This window comes from Electrophorus electricus, chromosome 4 (assembly GCF_041902795.1).
Source record: "Electrophorus electricus isolate QZ-2024a chromosome 4, ASM4190279v1, whole genome shotgun sequence".
Classification (NCBI taxonomy): Eukaryota; Metazoa; Chordata; class Actinopteri; order Gymnotiformes; family Gymnotidae; genus Electrophorus; species Electrophorus electricus.
Window position 1 is genome coordinate 40,219,642 of NC_137500.1, and position 23,966 is coordinate 40,243,607.

General features: G+C 40.2%; 2 protein-coding genes and 1 long non-coding RNA gene across 4 annotated transcripts in view; 2 read left to right on the plus strand and 1 right to left on the minus strand.

Moving 5' to 3' along the window:
* rbm44 (RNA binding motif protein 44) lies at positions 1-11,951 on the plus strand. The gene is made up of 20 exons (XM_081713815.1): positions 1-1,554; positions 1,737-1,791; positions 1,932-2,038; positions 2,186-2,260; positions 2,368-2,428; positions 2,528-2,658; positions 2,783-3,469; positions 3,631-3,929; positions 4,007-4,044; positions 4,595-4,771; positions 4,888-5,053; positions 5,146-5,192; positions 5,285-5,393; positions 5,714-5,753; positions 6,510-6,650; positions 6,742-6,812; positions 6,964-7,034; positions 7,222-7,459; positions 7,753-8,021; positions 10,782-11,951. The coding sequence occupies exons 1-20, from the start codon at positions 1,293-1,295 to the stop codon at positions 10,801-10,803; spliced, it is 3,066 nt and encodes a 1,021-aa protein (XP_081569941.1). The 5' UTR covers positions 1-1,292; the 3' UTR covers positions 10,804-11,951.
* itgb5 (integrin, beta 5) overlaps positions 11,328-23,966 on the plus strand; it is a 25,825-nt gene continuing 13,186 nt past the window's right edge. Inside the window, exons 1-10 of one of the 2 annotated variants that reach the window (XM_081713816.1) lie at positions 11,328-11,730; positions 12,283-12,368; positions 12,657-12,864; positions 13,040-13,289; positions 13,964-14,132; positions 14,906-15,067; positions 15,809-15,904; positions 16,017-16,106; positions 17,266-17,400; positions 20,678-21,107. In XM_081713816.1, coding sequence (XP_081569942.1) covers positions 11,448-11,730; positions 12,283-12,368; positions 12,657-12,864; positions 13,040-13,289; positions 13,964-14,132; positions 14,906-15,067; positions 15,809-15,904; positions 16,017-16,106; positions 17,266-17,400; positions 20,678-21,107 — 1,909 coding nt within the window. In that variant the 5' untranslated portion in view covers positions 11,328-11,447. Of the gene's footprint in view, positions 12,060-12,282; positions 12,369-12,656; positions 12,865-13,039; positions 13,290-13,963; positions 14,133-14,905; positions 15,068-15,808; positions 15,905-16,016; positions 16,107-17,265; positions 17,401-20,677; positions 21,108-23,966 lie in introns of both variants that reach the window. The other variant, XM_027009591.3, reaches the window with a different exon arrangement.
* LOC145657595 (uncharacterized) lies at positions 12,125-12,709 on the minus strand. The gene is made up of 2 exons (XR_014123485.1): positions 12,614-12,709; positions 12,125-12,431 (listed from the first exon to the last, which is right to left on the minus strand). It is a non-coding gene; the product is annotated as an uncharacterized LOC145657595 (long non-coding RNA).

The following is a 23,966-nucleotide window of genomic DNA, read 5'->3' on the forward strand; positions in this document are numbered from 1 at the left end:
GTGGATCTAGTAAAAAAAAGTGTAGGATTTTGAGTATAGTTCTTTATTATAGATCAGTGACCTCTTTTCTATTTTTGTTTCATTAGGATTTCATATTGTTTGGCAAAGAAACTAAACAACTCACTTTTGATTATTTATCATCATCATTATGACAGTAAAAACTACTTGTTTTTCTGGTTCTTTCTAGACATTGGAACGGTAATTAAATAACATCCACGGTTTGTTTTTTTGTTTGGGTTTTTTTTTTTAATTTTTTTTATTTTATTTTTTTTTACTTTTTGAAGCGGAAGTAGAATAACCAAAAAGCACCCGGTCCCGCTAAGAAGACGTTTAGACTTAGAAACGAAAAAAACAATTAATGACAGGATCACAGACCATATATGGAGGGGTAACCGATAAAGTTATCAATATTTCACTTCCTCTAAGGCATCTGAACTTCAACTTGTGAAATATAGTTGAGGTTTAGCTATATTTTGGTGGTAATAGTTCCTTCTAGCGGCAACATTTTACTATTGCATCATGACGAATGAATAATTCTGGACATTTTAAAATCAATCAAACAGCTGCCGTTACCAAAGAGTGGCAATCTGGTTCAGCAGTAAGAAAGTGAACAACTTCGGTAATTAGGTTATGTGTCGCTTCGTGTTATATTTTGTACTGATCTGAAACAACATAACAAAAACGGCTTTAAAACGTTATGCTGACTCTTTTAGTGTGGTCGATAAATTCTTACAATTGGTTAAGATGCTATTCAACTTTACACTGTTTGGACGTTAGATGATTTAGTTTTTCTATTTACGATACAAGTTTTTTTTAAATAAAAATGCTTCCTCAGGATTAGCAAAATAAGAAATAATAACCAAAATATTTAACCTGACCAAGTATCAAAAGCGTTGTTTCAATAATCTGGCTAGCTAGCTAACTATGTTAACGTTAGTTTAAAAATGCACAGCTAAGCTAGTAGGCTGATTATCGTAGCTATCGCTAGCCAGCTAGCTTCCTTGTTTGGTTCTTAGCCTGTACTAACCTTAACGTCACGTTTTAGGACCGAGCCTCGGATGATTCTCGTAACCGTTTTTGAAAGGTTCGGGAATTATGGCTGTTGATTTATAAGTGGACATTCATATTAAATATGTTTTGAATTGGCTGCTTAATTGATAGAAAAATCTTATTGGTGATTGGTTAAAGCCATTTGCACGTGCACACTGTGTTGGCTCGCGCGCAGTTTTTGGAGATGCGTAAACCACGGTAAAATAAAACCTTTCATTTGTAGCTATATAACTAGTAAGTTAATGGAGTCCGCAATACAGCCAGTGGGTCCGTTGCATTTCTTAAATGAAGTTGATTCATTTAGAACCGCATGTATTTTCACAATCTGGTTTCCAAATAGTTGTATGTCCAACGTTTTGCAGAACATGTGGTACCCACCTCCCGCCTTGGTACCGTTTTACTTTGAGCCAAACTCGCGCAGCTCTTCAAACGTGTATACCACCATGATGTGGCAAATGATACAATTTGACCAACAAGTGTGCCTTGCTATGAACGAGGTGGTCGGTAAGTTTATTACCACATTAATTCAGAGTCAGCATGCTTTTAGTCATCGGCCACCTGGTTTCAGGAGCGGCTTAGGTGTGTTTTTAACTTGTGTCGTAAAGATGGGGACTGTCTAGTGAAGGTTTCTTGATATGCAAGTTATGAGTTTTCAGATAATAATGATGTGTTGCATATATTCCAAGGCGATCTGGGTCATTCCTTGTCTGTCGATGATGGAAGACAATTCCTACTAAATAAGTAGGTTATTCACACATACAAGATTCAGGGGAAACGATTTTTGGGACCCTTTTTAGAAATGAATGAATAACTGCAAATTTATACACAGTAATATGTGTACATTAACGTTCTAATTGCGGGCGGAATTATGATTCTTTCAGATCTGTGTTTGATCTTGTTGGAGTCAGTCATTTTCTGGAGTTAAGTGATCCAAAGTTGCTTAGTTGGTATCTCTCCTTACCAGTAGAAGATAGGCAACTGATAGAAGGTAAGACTGATATGTTGGATGCTGCACATAGTGATATTGGTGTAAAAACCAGAGTTGTCTTTTTTACTTTGGATTAAAATTCTTAATCGACTAACTGTTCCTGGCCTGGAATATGAGCATAACTGAATAGCACCGTATTGTCTGCAGAACAAGGGGGGTTTCTTCACTTTCTACAGAGACATCCTGCTCTTGAAGTGTCTAGCCATATTGTTCGTTTGAAACGTAAGTTGAATTGCTCAAGTTTCACTTACGGTGATTCTAGATTTTTCATAAATCGTCTCCATGACTATTGAAGCACACAATTTTATGTTCTTTTAATACCCTTTTAGAACAGATTGTAGGAAACTGCCTTCCCCTTCCAGGAACAGATATGTCATCAAAGCTGAACATGTATGATTTAATTTCATGCCCTAATACACTGGATGTGCTCTTGTACAACTGAAGTAGGTTATAAGCTTCTATTGATGTTGCAAACACATGTTTCTCCAGGTCACGTCAGCCAATGTTTTATGGTGTGCTTCACTGTCTGAACTGTGGTACTAGTTGTCCATCTGGTGCTAAAAAATGCAGACAGTGTAACAAGCTCATCTTAAACCCAGAGGAAAGTGTTGGCATATTGGGTAAGAGATGCTGTGTATATTTGGATTGCTCAGATGATGTGACCTTAAAGAATGACTTAATCTGCTTTCTTACTAGCCAAGTTAATTCTAGGATACCTTTTAACATTTGTATGTGCATTTGCAGAAGAGGAAAAAACACTCAGGTTGCTCCCAAACAATGTGAGAGAGGAATTAAATCTGCTAAAAGCCAGAAAACAAGAAGTGTTTTCTGTGAGGAACCCTGAGCAGTTGGGTTTTGATCAGAGCACCTCAAATGAATCACCCAGCCAGATCACCTCTGCAAATGGATCCCAGCATGCCTTTGATGGCAGCTATGCAGCCCAGGCCTGTCCAGACCAGCAGGAATTACATACCACAAAAGCCCAGCTCCTATCTAGGATGTGGGAGGGAGGAGTGTGGTGTGGCGGTACTGAGGTTGCAGTCTTTCAAGATCCTTCGGCACAGGCAAGCTTCTCACTCGATGTTGAGCTTGATATGCAGAGCCACAACCAGATAAGTGGCCAAGGCCAGAGGCCCATGCCAGCAGGCACTCGAGCGGATCTCACCAGGCTGGAGCAAGAGACCTTGCCAGAGTACTACAGTTTTAACAGTACTGTGCTGGCTCATGGTTCCGCTCAGTGGAATGATGTTACTGAGTCGCATGAGCCATGTTGCAGTGATTCTATGATGGCCACTATGGGCAGCGCTGAGGTTTCCACTGTTGAACATGTAGAACGCTTTCCTGATTCTGTGTCTTGTGTCAGCAATTTGTCTGAGTGGACTGGCTTCACAGAGGATTACCAAGACCTCAGCAATGAGGATGAACTGCGAGGTGAGCCAAAGCTGGATGAGTGTCACTGAAGGAGGTTCAAGCTTGGTGACTTGTCAGTCGGGTCCTATGCAATCCAAAATACATTAATCCTCAACTGGCACTATTCAGCAAGGATACTCTAGAGAGAGGTTCTGTATTCAAGGAGTCTTTTGTGTCTGTAGGTCAACACAAGCTGCTTGTGGAGAGCACCACACAACGTGAGGGATGTGATGTTTCTCCTGTGGCCTGTCTCATGAGCCAGGCAGTGGATGTCAGCAGTGACTTTAGAGATAACTTTACATCTAACCAGGCAACAGAAATGAGTCAAAGCTTCTTTGCAAGGCCTTGCCGAGATGTTGCTTCTGGCTCTGATTCATTTACTATTAACCATGAGCAAGAGACGCAGACAGTTCAAGTGTCTGCTTATGAGAAATGCACCATTACTGAGGTTTACATGTCTAACTTGGATGCTGTTTCTGAGGTACTACATCTTCTGTGCAACAATATGGATTTTTTTCTTCATAAATGTATTTGCTGACGCAAACTGTTCTTGTTTAGGAAAAGAAGTTGAAGCTTTTAAAGGATACTGTGGCAAGGTAACTCAAAATGTTCAGTGATGTATAAAATAACATATATAATGTTTTATTTCCAAGTCCCGTCTGGTATGTTCAAATCAGATTAGATTATTTTGCTGCCTCAGATCATGCTGGTCATCCCTTCCTCCCCACACATACACACAACCAGATTACTGGTTTAACTTGCACCCTATACTTGTTGGGTGTTTTGCAGTAGAGGTTACAACTGAAAAATCTTTGCCGCTTTGAATTTTTGCTTTTTAGATTTCAGAAGCTGCTTTTTCATCTGTAATGTGTGGTGTTTTTTGTTTGTTTGTTTTTGTTTTGTTTTTTAATTTCTAATATGTGTAGTCTTTGTAAATGTGTAGTATACCTTTTTTTAATTATATGCTTGTAAGAAATTCAAAAACATTTTGTTGTGATTGTGCTCCATATCAGAACCCAGAAGCTGAGAATTAGTTTTTATACCTTTTTAAAGGGGCAGATAGATGGGGAATATAACCAGGCAGTCTGAACAAAACAGCTGGCTTAAATGAAGCCCACATGTTTTAAATGTGTGGTGTGGCTACAGTAGAGTCTGTGCAGAGGAAGCTGGTGGTGAGAGGCAGAAGAGGGCCTGCGCATGTGATGCTGTTCAGCGTGCCCAGCGTGCTGAACTGCGTCTGCTGGCTCTGCAGTTCGCCATGTGCCTGCAGCACTGCTGGAGACGCTACTACACCTCGCCACAGGGCGAAGCTGCACTTCACGGGTTGGTACAGAAATCAAGCAGAGCTCAATGGTCATAATGGAATCGTATAGTGATCTTACTGCTGAGAGGTTAAAGTGAGTAGAAATTGATTCAAGTGAGTGTCCCTGGGATTGCAGAACCGAAGCACTGCCTGATGTAATGGCGCAGACTCTTAAGTGCTTGGAGGAGGATTACTTTGAGGCAAAGAGGAAGATTCTGGCAGGGGTTCCTCTAGAGAACCTCAAGCCCTTGTCGGTGGACTCTCAGAAGATTGCTACAGGAACATGCTATTCTCCTGCTTGGGTATGTAGTTTACACACTCCTGACAAAATCCCTGAAAGGTCATTGTATTTTCTTGTAGAACCTCATTTCAATCTAATTTTGTTCCTTTACAGATATCTGAGGCCTATTTAGGAGACATCCTACTTGAGGCTTCATCCAGGTAAGTTTGTCTTATTGAGAGAGTGAATTCTTATTTGTAGTGCTTATTCTCACTATACCGTGCTGATTTCATACTTTTGGTTTGGCTGTCAGAAGCCCCAGTGGTCTTGAACATGAGGGCGAGTTTGGCCAAGCTGAGGGGATGAGCACGGGAGGAGCAGAGGGAGGACTACAACATACCAACAGGACAACACCACCTCAGGTTTTTACTGTAAACATAAATATGCATAGAAAAGATCTGGGAGACATCAAGGGTCAGTCACATAGCTGAAATTGAGACCAAAGCTACTGAAAAATGCTTTCCTAAGCAAAGCAGTATTTCGGCAGTCAAAGTTTTGTTCAACTCAAAATAGAAACCTAGGCTTTCTTTGCTAGTATACAAGTGAAATTTAAATTGCTTTGAAATTTAAAAGCACAAAAGTCCTTTTGTAAGCTTTGTATAATTCATGAAGTGATTCTGAAACACTGGTGTTTTGTGATGCCTTTCTTCCTTACACCCCTGCACCTGTATAACACTGGCAGGATGATGCTGGCCCCCAGTTAGATTATCAAGATGGAGGTGGTAAGAAAACCAGAGCTGTCTCTCCTCAAACAGCAATTCGATGTCTCTTGTGAAACTAAGATTGGTATGTTTTTAAAAAATGTTTAAAAGCCAGTTTATATTGTTGGGTACATATCTGTTTTCTTTCCAAAGCATTAAATAATTAGCTGTGAGTAACTAGGCAGTGTTTTTTTAAAATAGTATGTAGATTCTGACATGGCATTCAGATTCACTAATTGTAGCTTAGAGAGAAGGTATACTAAACACTGAGTAATTTTACTGGGGAATCATGGCAAGATTTAGATACGATCTATGCAGTGATTTAATACATGTGCAATTAACAATGGATATCCTGTAAATTGAATAGTTCAAGTTGTTGTTATTTACATTTGTGTAGTGACTTTCTCAGGCACTATGGACACTTTACAGACAGATATCAGATGAGAAGTGTGCAATAAAGCAATAAGTCATTTTACCACCAAAAAATAATGTGATAGTTTTTTTTCTGTAAAGTGCAGCTCATATGAGATTAAGGATCGAATTTCTTTGTAGCCCTCAAATGAACCAGTTTATATTCCATCAAGATGGCCATGTTTTAAAAAATAAATTTAGTACAGAATCTCTGAAATATCCAGACCACTAGGTGTCTGTATAATGGATGTCACAATGTGAAGAAGAATCATTGGGAAAATGACTTCTTGCTCCACTAAATGGTTAAATAAACTAGGTACAAGAATGAAGGTCTTATTTTTCTGAATTGTGTATTAACTTGTACAGGTATTTCAAAAGAGATGAACAGCAGTGAGGCTTGGTTTGATGCAGAGGAGGAACTTGTATCTTCTGGTCAAATTTGTAAAGAAGAACAAGAAGCAAGATGGAGGGATAAAGGGAAGTTGAAGATGAAACAAAAAGGTGTGGGTATGTAAACAACTGGTGTAAAGCTTTTATTACAAAACCAAACAGCCATCAAATAGATCTACTGTCTTGATGTACTTGTACTTTGTTCTAGAGGATGCAAATGAAAAGAAAAGCCACACTTCCTTAGTGTACGTCACAGGCCTATCAAGTAATGTTACTGAGGTGGGGCTCTGACATTTTAAAATATTTGAAAAGTTCTTGTACATCAAAGTTATCTTGATTTTTAAAGAAACAATTTTATAACATGTCATTGTAGTTAATCAGTTTGACCTCCAGAGAGCAGCATCACTCACTAAATTATTCCACATTGTAGTGTGATTTGCTGCTTTGGTTTGAGAGATATCATGCCAATCAAGTGTGCATCACCAGTTTCAGCAACAACAGGTAAAGCCTAATGCCATTTTGTTTGAATATTTAAAAACAAGCAAAGGTGGTGATGGTCTGGTAGTGTGCACAATATCAGAACTGCATGGGAATATTCATTTATTCAGGAATATGGGAATATTCAGCAAGCATTTGTTGTAGTTTTAGTCTTGACAAATTTCTTTGATGTTCCTGCTTTTCTCTCTAGTGTTGCAATAGTGAGTGTAAGAAGTCCCACAGACGCAGAGGCTGCAGTGAGGGAGGTAAGTGGGCGATCTGTTCAAGGCCACACACTCCATGTGGAACATGTCCAACAGTCCCCAGCAAGTGGTGGGAGACCCATAAAAGAGTCCTGCAGAGACCATCCCCCAGCTGCCCATAAAACACGGTCCACAGGTCAACGGCCGAGCACGCGTGGCTCGCAAAGCAGCATCCGCTTGTCCGGAGTGAGTATAGCAAGACACTCCCAAGTTTAGAGGAAGTGAGATCTTGGCTTCCGATTTAAAATTGAGAAGTTGTTTTTGTTTTTGTTTTCCTCACATTGGGCTGACCGAACAGCAACATCTTTGTGAGGAGGAAAAAGTAACATGATAAAGTTGTACTTAATAAATATTTCAGATGGAGTACTTGATTTAAAAAAAATCAGTTGATGTAAACCTCTGCAAAAAGTGAGATCCATTAATTTATCACTGTTTTTTATTCATACAATGCTCCCCCTTCTCTGCCCTTCTTTATACAGCCCCTCCACTGCAGTTTGGACAAGCTTACTAACATACATGACACACCCACTGCTTTGGGCACTTGCGTGCCACAGCACTATGCCACCATGGGCAGCTTTGACACAATCATATCCCGCTTGTCAGAGCGCCACCCAGAGGTGGGCCGGCAGAGGATTGTTGGCGCCTTGCTGGCGCTCCGAGCTAAGCATCAGCATGTCCTCAGCGGCCTGCCCCTGAGACAAATAGTGGACATGACCTCTGAGCTTCTGATGGCCGAGTCCACAACAAAGTGAGTGGGAGAAAGTCACTTTCCTCCTTCAGTCTTTGTAGGAACAAAATATTATTGGTTCTTTGTAGGTACAAATGTTGGTTTGTGGCATGTTGTTTTTGTTCCCTTGCTTGTCAATATTCTGGAAGTACCATTACATGGTTAAGTTGATTTCTGTCATAGTCTATTTACTTTCCTTATCATTTTGTCTTCAAATGTTACCTTTTTAGTGTAGTTTATATGATTACCTGTGAACTACATATTGGAAAGATTTAAAAATCTGTTCAGACTGTTAGATCTTAAGTTCAGTTGTGCATAAAGTTTAGCAACCAAGAGAATTGTAACATTAATGTGAAACTTAATTACACTGGTTTTTGTAAACAATTTTGTTCATGTTTAATCAGTAAACTCTTTCAGTATTACTGGAATGTTGTCAAGTGACATGAAATGATTTTGTTTTTAATGTTCGCAGATGCTCCTATTCAGTTTAAACTGCATATCAGTCAGTAGGAAACTTGTGCGCTCTCAGGGAATCAACTTTTAATGTTACTAGCACTTTGATCAACCAGTTGAACTACAGAAGCACATGGAACAGTGCTCTTTACATCAGTTGGAGCAAGCTGTGATACTATTCCTTTCCAATAAGGGGGTGCTTATAATTAACAGTTTCACTTTTAATTATTTTTTTGATTTCCCCCCCCCCCATCTAATTTGTGGTTAGGCCTACCACTGGTATGATTTACAAACTTCAGTAGAGGATCACTGGAAGCACACTTGTATGCATTTTCCAGGCTACTAAGCCTACCAAGAGAATGGAATTCACAGACATGAGGGTGGTGTATTGATTTATGTAGAGAGACATTTAATTTTAGCAACAGGATATTTGACAATTTTTTGGTGTTAGTATTACACCCTCATTTTAACGTGCGCACACTGCCTAAGTTTTTGTCTATGAAACTAAACTGAACCAAGACATTTACAAGAGCTAAATAAATGACTTACTCTGTTTATAGTCCCATTTATCTGCCCAGAAGCATATTCTTTTAAAATGGTAAATATCCCCTTGATGCAACAATGTTTACCCTTATGTAAGTTAAAACAAACAAACCAAAAACTGCAATTAGGGATGTCTCTTCACCAACAGCACCACCACCCCACCCCCCAAATCTTGTGCAAAAACTGGGAACTAGGCGTGAGTTTATGACTCAACTTAAGTTTATGTCTGGATTTCCCTCAAATAGTCACACATTTCAAGGATATACTTAGGTCAACCTTATGACCTTTATGACAATCAAGCCACACTGTATGTGGTCACTAGTTTGACTAGCAGACTTGGACTAATATCAAATTAGTGTTTGTGTAAATGTAGCGGTTGTGCCCTCATTGTAATTGCTTGAGCATCAACTGTGAAGGATGTTTAACCATTTTTCTAAACGATGGAATTACTCTTTGTGTAAGATTTTAAGTAAAATTGTTAGGATAAATGACACAATTTTAAAAATATTGCCTAGCAGTTTGTTAACTCAGGTGATACATTGCTCAAACCTAGATTTTTTTATTATTTTTTTATTATTTTTTTATTTTATTAAACCAGTTTGTGTAACAATGTACAATATTGAATCATAGTCTTAATTTAATTACTAGACAGCAGAATGGCACAATATAAAAATGGAATGGAAAGAGTAAAAAAAATACCCCTAGCAATCTGCATGTATGGAGAAAACCAAGCAATGCACTTAACCTCATTAATACCATCCCTTCCATTTAGCATATTCAAATATGGTGGTGGGAATGTATTTCTGCAACAGGGGCTGGGAGACTAGTCAAGATGAAGGGAAAGATGGAAGCAGAAAAATATAAAGCAATCCTGGCTGAAAACATTTCAAGAGTGCCCAAGATCAGGTTGGGGTGATGGTTTACGTTTCCACAAGACAATTACCCTGAAGCATACCACCAAGAAAGCATAGAAGTAGCTTGGAGAAAACTCTCTGCAGTGTCTAATTCAGAATCTGGGCCTGAACCCAGAAGAACATATCTGGGACTCAAACATTGCTTTGCACTGACCCTCCCCATTCAACTTGGTTAAACTTGAATGATTCTGGCACAAAAATGGGAGAAACAATGGTGTGCCAAAGTTAAAGGTTCACTCTCCAGAAGACTGGAGACAGTCATTGATGCCGAAGGTGCTTTAACCAACTACTAGGTGAATGATCTGAATATTTATGTGAAAGGAATATTTCTGTTTATTTTTCTAACAAATGTACAACACATTCCAAAAATGTTTATATGATGTATTGTGTGTAGATGGGAAATTAATCCATTTTAACAGGTACCTAAAACTTACCAAAATGTGGAACATTTGAAATGGTCAGAATTTTCTGCCTGTGCTGTATGTTTTATTCTCACAATCTAATTACTTATTCAGATATCTGTCTGGTTAAGGGAAGTTCATAATATTGCCCCCACATCTTTGACTAGCTTTGTTCAGCTTCCTTTAGAATCTAACAAGAGGTCTGGGAGACTAGTATTCCAGTACAAACTCAATGGAAGTCAATGGAATATGTTCCCCACTGATCTGAAAACTCGCAGACTTTCTTGTAGTTTTAAAAAAAAGAATCGTGTAGAAGTTCATTGGCTTCTATTTGTGCTCTCTTTGTAATGTATATCATATAGGTACTAATTAATGTAGGCTTTTGTGGTGGATTGTGGGAGATGGCTTTGTTTTATTATGTTTATGGGTTGTTTTTGTCCTTATTTGTATTGTATTTGTTGTTTCTTTAGTGTTGACCTTCCCGGGGACTGAAGAGGGAAATTATCTAGCTAGGTAACTGTAAGCATCTCTACTCATTTAAGTGTGTTTGGTTTTGTACACGGTCCCTGACCAAATAAACAAACGAATATTTAAAACTGTGGTGCATTAGCTAACTGATCTGTAATCTCCTCTTTGTTTAAATTATGTCTCTAGACAACGGTTTAGCTTCTTTGTGACTTTAATAGTGGTGAAGTACATCTGATTTCCAGAGGCCGTTCGAGACGCGCGCCTTTATCGTTCTGCTTTCTAAAAGATGGAGTCAGATTAACATTAACTCTGGCATGACCGAAAGATTTCTGTAGTCACCGGTACTTAATAAATTCTAAGCACTCATATGGATAACAAAAGCTCTTCTGTGTTAAGACTTTAGCTTTAGCATTTAACAGGCGGCTGCCATGTTAATAAGGGTCACATGACTGATGACTCCGATTAGAAGGAATATTCCGATATCTAGCCGTTAGTGTAATGGGTTTAGGATATGGGCTGTGTAGGTTGTGCATGAGCAGAATCTAAATACAGGGCAATTAATAACTATCTACAACCTTGACTAATCAAGCATTTAGAATATGTAGAGTCACTATAAATGCTATGCTATGCATTGGTTTTGTTAAAAGTGGTTAACACTGGTATTGCATATGTGTTTACAAGCTCCCAACGTTCAACTTGCAACAAAATGGAATATAATAAAAATGCACGACAGGGTTAAATCGGACTGCCTCCTCGCGCTTCGCGTTCCTGTGGGCGGAGTTAATGGAAATGCTGTGGCCAAACTTCCACGGGGAAAACAACTTGAGAGCGGATCTCGACGTTTACAAGCAAAACATTTTCTGGTTTTCGGACTGTATTTTATGAGTATTTTCCAGTTACCTGTAATGCAGTGTGACTCACGCAGTTTTAACGGAATTGCCCGCCGAGAAGGTGATAGTTACTTGATTTCGAACCAGTGTGGATTAAACTGCTTAAAATATCAATATTCTTATTCGGCGGATCTAATGCAATGCAGCGACTTGTGAAAGTTTGTACACTGGGTGCTTATCTCTTTGTTGGTCTTGGGATGGACCGAGGGAAGTGTTTTCTGACCCACGACCTAAAGAACTGTGTATACCATTCATGATTAAATGCATTTTGTCGCAACTTAAGAGCTCGAGGTGTTTCCCAAACTTTTCTAAGCATAATGTGGTATTGTACCTACCGCGCGGCTCTAGTAACGTCCATCATATTTCACATTCTCAGCCACACCGCAAGAGGTGAGTTTTATTGGCTGTGAAATAATTCAATAATTTAAAGCAGAAATTCGTATGAAGCTGAAAGATGAATTGAAATTTAACCTTTAGTGTGCCAGTATCGAATATATTTCTCGTAAATGTTTTAGACGGTTTTCTAACCCTTGTTAAACCTATTTGTCAGATTTTCTTGTTTATCATACCATCAAGTTTTAAGTTTTCGTGTTGACGCTGTTCGCGAAACTAGGTCTTAATGTTTGTATGAGCGGTAGTGCCACATCGTGCGAAGAATGCCTTCTTATTCACCCGAGTTGTGCCTGGTGCGCCGAAGAGGTAAGCACATGCCACGTTCCATAGGCACTCATTTATTATGTACCATTGCCATGAAGAATGCATCTAGGCACAAAGATGAGAAAATGAAATGCAAATTAATAAATGTATCTATTCATTTATTTATAATGTGTATAAAATATATAATATATTTTAAAATAGTTATCTAGTAAGATTGTATAGCCTTGGCTCAATTGACTTTTGTTACAGACACTGATAAAGCCTTGATGTTGCTATATGCCACTTACCTCCATTCACACAATGGTAACTATCATGTCTGTTCTTTTTCAGGACTTTGGGAGGGTAGGGACACTCTTCTCACGATGTGACCTGAGCCAGAATTTGATATACAGGGGCTGTGAGGCACAGTTTATAGAACATCCCAGGAGTGTCAGTTCCATCCTTAAGAACACACCTTTGAGTTCCAAAAGTTCTGGGTCTACCCAGCATGACGTCATCCAGATACAGCCGCAGAAGATCTCACTTAGCCTCAGGCCTGGTATGCAGTTACTCTAGATATAATGTTTTGTGTCCAAATATGGCTTGTTGGTGCTTTTGTTAAATGTCATATCTAGAGCATAATCTAAAAAACCTGTCATCACAGTTTTCAAAGTGTTGACATTATACATTGCTGCTTCAACAAAACGATCAGTGAATTTTCAAAAATGTCTCAGGCGATCCAACCACGTTTGAAGTACAGGTGCGACCAGTTGAAGACTACCCTGTAGATCTTTACTATCTGATGGACCTGTCACTGTCAATGAAAGACGACCTTGACACCATTCGCAACTTGGGCACAAAACTGGCAGAAGAGATGAAGAAGCTAACCAGCAACTTCCGTCTTGGCTTTGGCACGTTTGTGGATAAAAACATGTCACCCTTCTCATACACAGCACCCAAGTATCAGGAAAACCCCTGCAATGGGTAAGTGATGAACCCTCTAATGTTCTAACGATTTCTGTAGAAGCCAAATTTTGAAATACAGAGGCTGGAATACAGAACCCTCTAATGCGCACATCTGCTGAAGTCTCCCTGCCTTAATGATTAATTGCTCTTTGTAATGTTGTTATAATTTACATGTTCATAGTGTTTCTAAACTATGTGAAAAGGAGGGGCTTTTAAACAGGCAGAATTCAGTGGTTTAAGAGAGCTGACAGATTGTGTTTGCCCTAGAGGGGTGATAAAACCATGTTGGTGTACTCCACTATGCATCAGTGCCCATGTAGGTTATGTCCCAAGTCCTTCTGTGTGTTGCTGTCTGTACCACCAAAGAAACACATTGGGGGTGGGAGCTGTTAGGCTTTTACCCACAAAACACCTCTTTTCTCTCCCATGTAGCTTTTCTAGTTACCATTACAATGGTGTTATAGAGCATGAATGTGAATGTTGAGTTCCACCTTTGTTAAAAGATTAATAACAATAATAAAAGGAAATTCATAACTTTTTAAACAGTTGTTGTACTTAGAAGACTTTATAGGATAGTGTGTTAGAACAAGAAAATGAATTGCTATCATCTCTTTTACTTCAGATTCAAACAATAAAAAAATCTCTACATCCTTGATAATAAGATGTTTTCTCTCACTTTACTGCCATTTCAGATACAAGCCATTCCCAAAGTGCATTCCTTCATTCGGGTTCCGTAACCTCCTCTCTCTAACTGACAAGGTTGACCGTTTTAATGAGGAGGTGCAAAAACAGATGGTGTCACGCAATAGGGATGCCCCCGAGGGCGGCTTTGATGCTATTCTGCAGGCTGCTGTTTGCAAGGTCAGCAGTCAGTTCTGATGGTCATTGACTTGGTTTGTCTTTGATGTCTGTCTTTTCTGGATTACTAAAGCAATAAACACAAAATACTAAACAAACACTAAAATATCAGCTTCTGAGCCTTCTCGCTAGATAAACAACCAGTCCTCTCATCCACACAGCAACAGGATTTATACACTGTCTTTGGTCTGAGGCTTCTCAAAAACATTAGAGATGTGGCTTGTACATGGTTAGCATGTCTGCATGGGAGTGACTTGCATGCATCTCTTTGTAATAATGCTTTGCTAAACACTGATGGCTGCCTTATTTGTCTTCCTTGTGAAAGGACAGTCTGTGTAGCTGTGCTGCGGTCACAGAACTGTGAACAATAACCAGATTTATGTCTTTTATCTCCTCTTCCTTTCATAATTTGATTGAGGAGTATGTTGGATTAAAGTGTATTTGCTCCTTTGCTTTTATCTGCCACGAGACTCTTAACTTGTACTTGAGGTTTGTTGAAAATGCTGGAAATGAACTTGTTATACAGTTAACTTTTAATATTGTGTGTCATAGAAAAATGTTTTTGCTTATGGGCAAATTTTAAATTGCTCTGTGATCTGCATCCAAATAAACATTTCTCATAACTGCTCTGTGCAGAGAGTTTTCTCCAAAAGACACATTCCTCTTTTGACCTTTCCAGTAAATGCAAAAACAAGATACTGTGATTGTGATCTCATGGGGTAGGACCAAAAAGGACCAAAAACTATCGGGGATAAACCGTTTACCGTTCCTTGCAGGAGAGAATTGGCTGGAGGAAAGAAGCCTATCATCTGCTGGTTTTTGCCACAGATGATGTTCCCCACCTGGCTTTGGATGGAAAACTGGCTGGGCTTGTTCAGCCCCATGATGGCCAGTGCCATCTGAACGACAAGAACGAGTACAGTGCTTCCACCAAGATGGTAAGTGAGCCACATAAATTAACATTTGCAGTTAATCACTCAAACCTTATAAACCCATTGTACATAAGCAGTGGAAACCTGAGTTTTGAGCCTCACATGTGGAGATGGCACTTGCTGACTGTGCACCCAGCTGAGTTTTAAATGACTTTATTGGATACTTATTTACTGCCTAGCTGGCCAACCCTAATCCATATCATCTATAATGCATTTATTGTATGTCTGTGAGGTTAAATACCAAAAGTGCACAGGAATAGGCACAAAGAAATGTCACTGCCTACTTGCAAGTTCTTTTTTGTGTTTAGGATAAATTTAGCATAAATTTATTTCTGCATAAACTTAATTGGTGTTTTTCTTTTCTCTGTAATTGACTAAATAATTTAGCTACAGAAAGAAAAGCATTTTTCTTCATTAACTGTTAACTGTGCTATAATTTCTAGTATGCTGTTTGTTTGGTTATTACCTCCTCATAACTGCAGCAATGTAAACAGGGATAACTGATTTCAGATCAGAATTCCCATCATGAGATTTTTGTTAAATGTGGCCCATTGTATAGAACAAGACCATTCAGCTATTTGGAAAAAGGAGTTGCTGGGATGGGAAGTTTAAACAGTGAAGGAGAATAGGAAGAGCAATGACTTCCTTTCACAGTCTGCTGGACAGGAAGAGCGGAAGGATAAGCAGTGCAGGCGCGTATGCATTTGGTATTCTCACATATGGCTTTGTGTGTGTCTGTCTCTGCAGGACTACCCTTCACTGGCTCTCCTTGGAGAGAAGCTGGCTGAAAGCAACATTTTCCTGATCTTTGCAGTGACCAAAAGGCACTATGTTCTTTATAAGGTATCAGAAGTAAATTGGCTCATGGCCTGAGGAGGCACATGCATCAGATCTCCCCATTACAGCATCTATGAGCCATTACTGTTAAGATTCACAACCTTTTTCTTTTTCCTAGAATTTTACTGCACTGATCCCAGGAACTACAGTGGAGATTCTGGATCAAAGTTCCAAAAATATAATCCAGCTGATTGTCACTGCCTACAATGTAAGATAATGACCTTTCCAGTAAATCTCCAATCAGAAAACTACATGCAGTTCTTCCTAACATCTTTGAACATCTTATTTAAGTACAGGTTTTGAGCACAGGTTTTCTGTGATTGAGATAAATGGTTTGGTGTTGGCTGTTTGTTGTGGTTTGAATTTAAGGTCACCTCTCCCACTGTGAAATGAGCACGTGAGAAAGCTGGCTGCTGCAGTTCTTTTTCTCTCTTTTTTTTTTTTTTTCTTTCTTTTTTGGATGGTTTTGTGACACCTCATATCATTCACAGGGCCACTCTGCGTTTGCTCACTTTGAGCAAAGAACATGGGGTGATTGGTGGGGGTGTTACTGGTCCCTTAATGACTGTCACACTGTGCTGTTACTTCAAAACACCCCAGTGAAAATAGCGCAGCACAGCTGACCTGCTTTATATGCACCAGATGTGTCAGGTCTGCCCCTTTTATTATTCTCAAGGTCCCCAGACTCACTCAATATATTATTAGAATGATGATAAGGCAGTATTGAAGGACTGAGTTTTATAAAGCAATTTGGAAAAACACTTGGAATGAGAGGAACAAAAATCCTTCAAACTGGTGTTCAGACTAGTAAGATGACCAGCATTAGATGAGGGCATTTTATGGTTTGTGTAGTGTGTAAACTCAGGTTTCTACGTTTCACTGTACTTTGAGCTAGCAGCCAGTGATAAAATTAAGCATAATGTATGTTTTGCTCAGACCATGAGTAGGGATCTGCCATATTTGACAATCGTGGTAAAAATCAGAACAAGTCACTATACAGAATTCAAAAGGCTTCCAGAGGTCTTAAAATATAATGTAAGAATCTGGAGGTGCAGGAAAGAAACCCGTTGTAAACCAGGCTAAATAAATTGCCGTATGATTAATCTGAATAGTGGTTACATGCTTTGATTTTTGGATGCAGCAATGTCATTATAGGTTAGTTTTTACTTTTTCAGCGCAAGAGCCATATTTAATTAGTTTTTCTTTTGAGTATTTATTAGTAGCTAATAGTGAACTAACATATAGGCTTAGTTGATTTAGTTTATTATTAGTTTATTTGAGGTTAGTTGAGGTCCTAGTAAAAAGCTCTTAACACTGGATAGTTGCCATTGTTAATTTTAACATTATTTGTTGTTTTTGGTGTGTAGAATATCCGGTCCAAAGTGGAGCTGAGCGTGTGGGACCACCCTGAAGACCTCAGCCTGGCCTTCACTGCCATATGTCAAGACGGACAGCCCCTTCCGGGTCTCCGCAAATGTGCAGACCTAAAGATCGGAGACACGGTGAGTTGATATGCTTCTCATACATGGCTTTCACAGTCAGTATTACTATTGTCATTGCAATAAATGTGTGGACTCGGGACTAGTTTAGCCTTGGGTTTTATTACTGTGTTGGGTTCCTTCCAGAGGAATCATCAGTGAGGATTAGAGGCCAGTGGAGAAAGCCAATGGTGAAATGGAATCTGTGTGACCTTTTCATCTTCTCACATGTATAGTTCATGTTGGTTTAGATCCAGTGGAAGGATTCTTTTTCCAAAATTACCCTCAGTGTTAAATGTGCAGACATTCCTATTGCTTAAAAGGACTTAAATAGAGCAATAGAGAGAGAAATACATTTTAAAAAATTGCAATATGGTGCTCTTATGCTCTCAACCTGCTCTTATGCTCTTATGTATAAAAAAAACAGAGTTTTTTGACGTGCATGCAATGGCCAAGACCTCAGACTTGCGTTTATTATGGGAGTCAAACTGGCCTTTTGCACAAAACCTGAGTGCATACAAACAAAAGTAGATGCCAACAAGAGTTTTGGTTTTCCTAGAGCTCTGTCAGAGGAACATCCTGTCCCTTTGGCCCAAAGGCTCTTGCCCCAGAGGGTCATTTTGGCCAGTACTAGTTATCGTGTAAGTGTGCTTTCCGAATGATGTGTATGACCTAAGCAGACTGTCTTGAGTCTGCAGAAGATGAAAGCCAGTGTTTTAATATGAAGTCCTGATACATTTAATAACTTAGTTTTAATATTTTGGTGCAATATAAAGAATCTCACCATTTCCAAACAAACTAAAAATGAATATAAGTTTGAAACATAGGTGAGTTTAACTGCCCGAAGCATGGGCTTATAGAATTTGGGGTTTTTTTTTGTTGGGCTTTTTTTTTTTTTTTGCTTGTTTCCTGAAGGTCTTGGATAGCTACACATGTAAATTGATTTTTCTCTTATGCAAAGCCTTCCTTGCATTCCTTATTGAGGAGCTATTGTAAAGCCACTTGGTACATGCCACCATGTGGTGAACTGGCCCTCAAAAATTCATCCCTAAAGCTCAGGGTCCTTTTCTCCTGCACCTTTAGGCTGCCTGAGTGTAGGGACGAATTGGCTAGGGAAACCATAGTGTGAATCTCCCCAGTGAAAGGCAAAGCATAATTTTGCCTAGCCAATGTAATTGGCTTGGCTCTTGTAGTCTTTTTTTTTTTTCATGTGGGAATGTGTAACATTGTGCCCAAGTGCCAATCTCCCGTCACTAAAACAGTCACAGCATAGGCAGAAGCCCATGCGTCACTTGCAGGCCTCCGGCCACCTCTTGGAGAGTCTGATGCTGCATCTCAATGGCCTTGGACAATAGCACAGAGTTCTTTCTACACAGAGGAACTGTGGAACAGGGAGAAAAAAAAAAACCAAGAGCCTTGGTAACAGAAGCGCTAGCTCAGATTCTAAAGCTAAGCTTGGATCCATTTTAACAGAGCAGGATTTACCCCCCGCTCAAACCCCAAACCCATCCCCCTGAGGATACTAAAAAGTCCTATACATTGCAGAGTGAACTAATTCTATATCGAGTTCACATGTCTCTTAGGATACATCAGGTGGTTGTTGTTGGGTACCTTTTTGTTTCATTTTGTGCTTTTTGTGTTTTCCACAAACACTTTTTTGTTTTTTATTTATCTATTTTATAGTGGTTTGGCTGTTCTTTTAAAGTTTGAAATCTACTATAACTTACTTTTTTGTTATTCTTATTTTGTTTATGAATATTATGTGGTAATTTTGCTGATGTTCAGAGCTTTTCCATCAGCAGGGGCACCAGCCATTTACAGTTTATACTCTTAATTAGTCTGATCACACCAGGTCTCAAAATCAACAGAAAGGCTCCTTGTTTTTAAACTGATAGTATGGCACTGCACTTCTATTGTCATAGCTGGTTTTACGGCTGACTGCTGCTAATACATCGTTTCATCTTGCCTCTGACACTCTTAAAATGAGCTCCTCCAGTTATTTGTTTGTTATCTGCCAAATTAAATCTCCAGTCGTAGGCCATGTGGAACTGGTCCAATTAAAACAAGCTTGCCATAGCCAATCACCATAGATATGAAGATGTTTTTCTAACAGCACGTGACTCACCCACCGAACTTGGCCGACCCACTCCTTTTGTCCAGCCACTCTCCAACTTCTTCTCCTCGTCTTTGTCCTCATTCTGTCTCTGGTCCATGTCTCGCAGGTGCTGATGCTATGTCCACGTGATTCACATGCCTCGCTAATCGGATTCTGCAACTCATTAAGTTGTTAGGGTAGTACTGCTGTTGTCCTCTCCTTCCATCCTTCCTTCCTTCAGGGCCTCTCTTGGGTAATCATGTTTTCTTGTGAAATTAACCACGTAGCACAACCAGGCAGGTGAGGGAGGGGCATAGTCCAACAGCCTGTAACAGAAGGTTCAGCAGAATAGCTAACTGTTATTTGCAGACTAGTTCTAAAAATGAGGATACAGCAGAGGAATCAGTATTTTCATTCCTCTTACAAATCTGTCGTATGGCATATGCTTGTCATACGCTCCAGATCCTTTCAGAATTGTCTTGCACTCCACTTTCAGATCATGGCATGAAAGCAATAATTTCCCACTGGATCACAAGCACTGACTGGAAAGTTTGATAATGTGGCGGTTGGGTTGAAAAGATGTTTTTTGCCTTTGTTCCCCGCTAAAGAGAAGGATGACTGATGTATAGTCTGCCAACACCAATACTGCCACTGTGGCCAAATATTTAGCCGGGGCCTCGGCGTAAACACAGGACATCCCACTGTGCAGAGACCTTACATCAAAGACTCAAACGGTCAACATGTTGAGCCTGTCCTGTTCCATGCTAGCTTTCACAGAGTAGACATGTCCTCTAGTAGGTCTCGCATGTCCCCTCAACGTCTGCTTTAATTATGAGTGGTCTTTATATTTTGGCCATGTTTTGCATCTGTCAGAGAGCTGTTCTTGATCACTCTGAGAGAGGTGAGATAAGGCCATGCATACAAGTACTGCTTGTGTCACACAGAGTTGACATTCAGCCAGTAACAAATTCCTAAATTTAAGGCTACATATTTTTTAAATGAATTATTACATTTTCCTTTACTGGGGGGTTCATCTGGTTTTAGCTTATGCCTTATGATCAGCATGGTTAACTAATAAGTACATTTGATCGATTTACATGATAACATACCTACTTACTTTTTTTAGTTATTCTTACTGAACCCAACATTAATAAAGTATCTTGAAACTGACACCGACTTGAAGCCAACTCTTGCTGTCTCCTTCAGGTCTCCTTCAACGTGAGCATTGATGCTCAAAACTGTCCTCCTCAGGGAACCCAGAAGAGCTTCACCATCAAGCCGGTGGGTTTCAAGGATCGTCTGGAGGTGGTCGTGGACTACCGGTGCAGCTGTGGCTGCACACGCCTCACACAGGCCAACAGCAGCCGCTGCAGCTCTGTCGGCATATACGCCTGTGGCACATGCCGCTGCGAGCCAGGTTACCGTGGTGCCCACTGTGAGTGTGGGGAGGGTGAGGTGGGCACAGCTAACCTGGCTGCCTGCCGTGAGGCAGACGGCAAGCAGGTATGCAGCGGGCGGGGCGAGTGCACTTGCAACCAGTGCTGGTGCTTCGAGTCGGAGTTTGGCAAAATCTACGGCACCTTCTGTGAGTGCGATGATTTCTCCTGTGCCCGCCACAAAGGGATCCTGTGTTCAGGTGAGCGGTGTATGGCAGGCCTAGAATGTCTGGGCTGAGACAGACTGAGATGCATGCTTTCTGATTTTCTTGTTTTGTACAGCATCAGTCCATGTTTTATTAATACTGATAGTGTTTAGTAGTAACTCTTAGTATCGGGCTTAGTGTTGCTTTCGTATTCCGCTTGTGTTAATACAAAGAGGAGAATGAACATTGAATTTAAGGTGTGTCTTTCTCACCTGATCTGCTCTGTCTTGGAATACTCAGTTACAACAATCTGATGTGTGTGTGCTGGGTAATGCTTAACCAATTGAAGTGGCTGAACCAATCTTGTTACCTTCTGACGATAAAGTTGAAATGTTGGCTCAATATGACTGTATTAAAGATGCCCTACTTTAAGTCCTAGATCCTGTTTTGTTGATGGAGAGCATGTGTTTGGGCCCATCTGAGCCCTAGTGAATGGCAGCTGGTGCAACCACTGCAAGAGTTTGGCGTCTTGAAATGCCAAACTCAAGCCCATTGCCCATCCCACTCCAAAGCTCTCATCCCACCATGACACAGTGAGAGCTTTGTAATGAGATGCGTTCTGTTTATCCCCCATACACAATCACTGCTCTATAACCAAAAAAGATCTGTGTTTTCCTTCAGTCAGCAGGAACTGCCTGGTCGGCACAAAGTGGTCATTTGTTTGAGAGCGGGCTGACAGCAGGCACATATGAATGCTGATGACTGGAGAGCAATAATTGAACACAAGAGTCGCATATGGGCAGCTGCTTTCCTGCCACCTCACCCATGGCAAAACTCTGGGTTTCATTAGCAGTGATGCCATAATTACTCTAATCTTGAGAGTTCTAATCTTTCCCACCTCTTTGCCATTCGGAGTTAATTAGGACAGGTTGCTGTAAGCCACTTGATAACAATTTTGAACTAGTTGCTGTCAATGGGAACATTCTTGTTTCTCTCTTGTTAAAAGCCTTGCAAGTGTCACAGGACCACGCCCTTTGTAAGTGCACGCACCTCTACGGGGTTTAATGTCTTGTCTTTTGTCTATTTAAATCTCTGATGGTGTGTGTACTGTGTTGGTCATCGTTAGTCTGTTGTTGAATGTAAAACGTGTATGTAATCTTCGTTCAATGTTATTAGAGTCTGTGTTCTGTTACGTGTACGAGTCATGTCTTTCATTCATGTTGTATATGAGTGCCACCGTTCTTGTTTGTGTCTTTTGTTAATAAATGTCATCTCATCGAGGGAGTCTGTGCGTCCTGCTCCACGCCCACCGGCACTCGGGCCAGCAGATCTGTTACAGCAAGTGTGCTTTTGGGCCTGTTTTGGTTTTGCTTAAGTGGGACCAGTTTAATGGTGTCTGAGGGAGGAAAAAGGTTAGGATAAAATTTCCTAATGTAGAACACTCGCAAAATGATGCAGGATTGTAGAGGAACAATAACGGACAGGGTTTGTTCGTTTATGCAGCTTTCCCACTCTAATAGTTACTTCTAGTTTTTAAATTGCTGCTTAGCTACAGAAATTTGGGTTTTATTTGTGCAAAAATGCAGCCAATTTTTTCTTGTGGTTGACCATTGGTGGGTTTATCATCTCAGCATTATATTATATTAGCACTAAATGGTATGTTGCTATGGCATTTTTAGTTAAACCTGCCACTGGGCCAGAATCAAAGCAGTTTGCAGAGAGACTGACTCCTGCTTAGTCTGTAAAACAAAGATTTACAGTAACAAGCTATTTTTTTTTAAACAAGCTGTTGTGTTATTATGAAGAGTAGTATTTCTCAACTCTGTGCCAAGGTTAGTTTACATTTAATATTTAAGTAAATATTGCACAGTCTCTCTGATTAATGAGAGAATTTGTGGGTTTGAGTAAAAAAAAAAGTGATTAAATATCTTTATTCAGCCTGCTTACTGACATCAGAAGGAGGTTTTTATGCAGGCCTCCACATTACTTTATTCACCATCTCTTATCAACTGGTGAGAGTACAGAATATTCCATTTGAGTAACAAATATCATTCTGTTTTGGCTGTGGTCTCTTGGCGCGTCTGTGCTTATTTGTAAATCTCCCTATGTCCAAGACTTCCTGCTCCTCTGCCTGTGCTGTGACTTTCACTGCAGGAGACAGGAGCTCGGCCTTGCTGTACGCCAGTAGTCTGTGAGGCCGGAGCAGCAGACGCTTCAGGCCGTCTGCTGTTCAGCGTCCCCTTAAAGGGGGTAGTAAGAGAGGCTGGAGGGGCGGGGCAGACAGGCTGACGCTGCAGGATGAGTTGTCTGTCTCTGTCTTTGACTTGGACGCTACAAACAGGATCAGACTGGCATAAAAGCCTATTCTTAATCTGACACTGTGCTTAAGTGGTTTTCCATTAAATTTGTGCAGAAGCAGGCAGGAATTACATGGTAGTATAAGGCTTTTATCTTAAGTGTTTGGGGTAATGAACTTGTAGCTTATATGAACTCTTCTTGTCTGCTTGTATAGGCATGTTTGTGTGCAAGTAATCTCAAACTAATGCCTTTTTTTTTGTAAAACTCTGACTTTGTAGCACATTGCCACATCTGTGTTTTATTTGCAGAATAATACTCGACCTGTTAGTAATGCACAAAGACCAAAATAGAATATCCATCTGGTGGTGGTGACCATGTGCACTACATTGTTGCACCTCTGAGTACTTTTATTTGCCTCCCCATCCTCTCCCACCCCAGCCTGGGCATGACCTCAGCACCTGGCAGTCCACTGCTTATGGTCTACTCCAGTACCCCACCAGTGCTGTAGACCAGAGCCTTGCTTTCCTCGGCTGCCGTGCAAATGAACTTCGGTGTTTAAGGTGGAGTGAGACACCGTATATGAGACCTTAAACACATGCGTGACTGTTCATAATG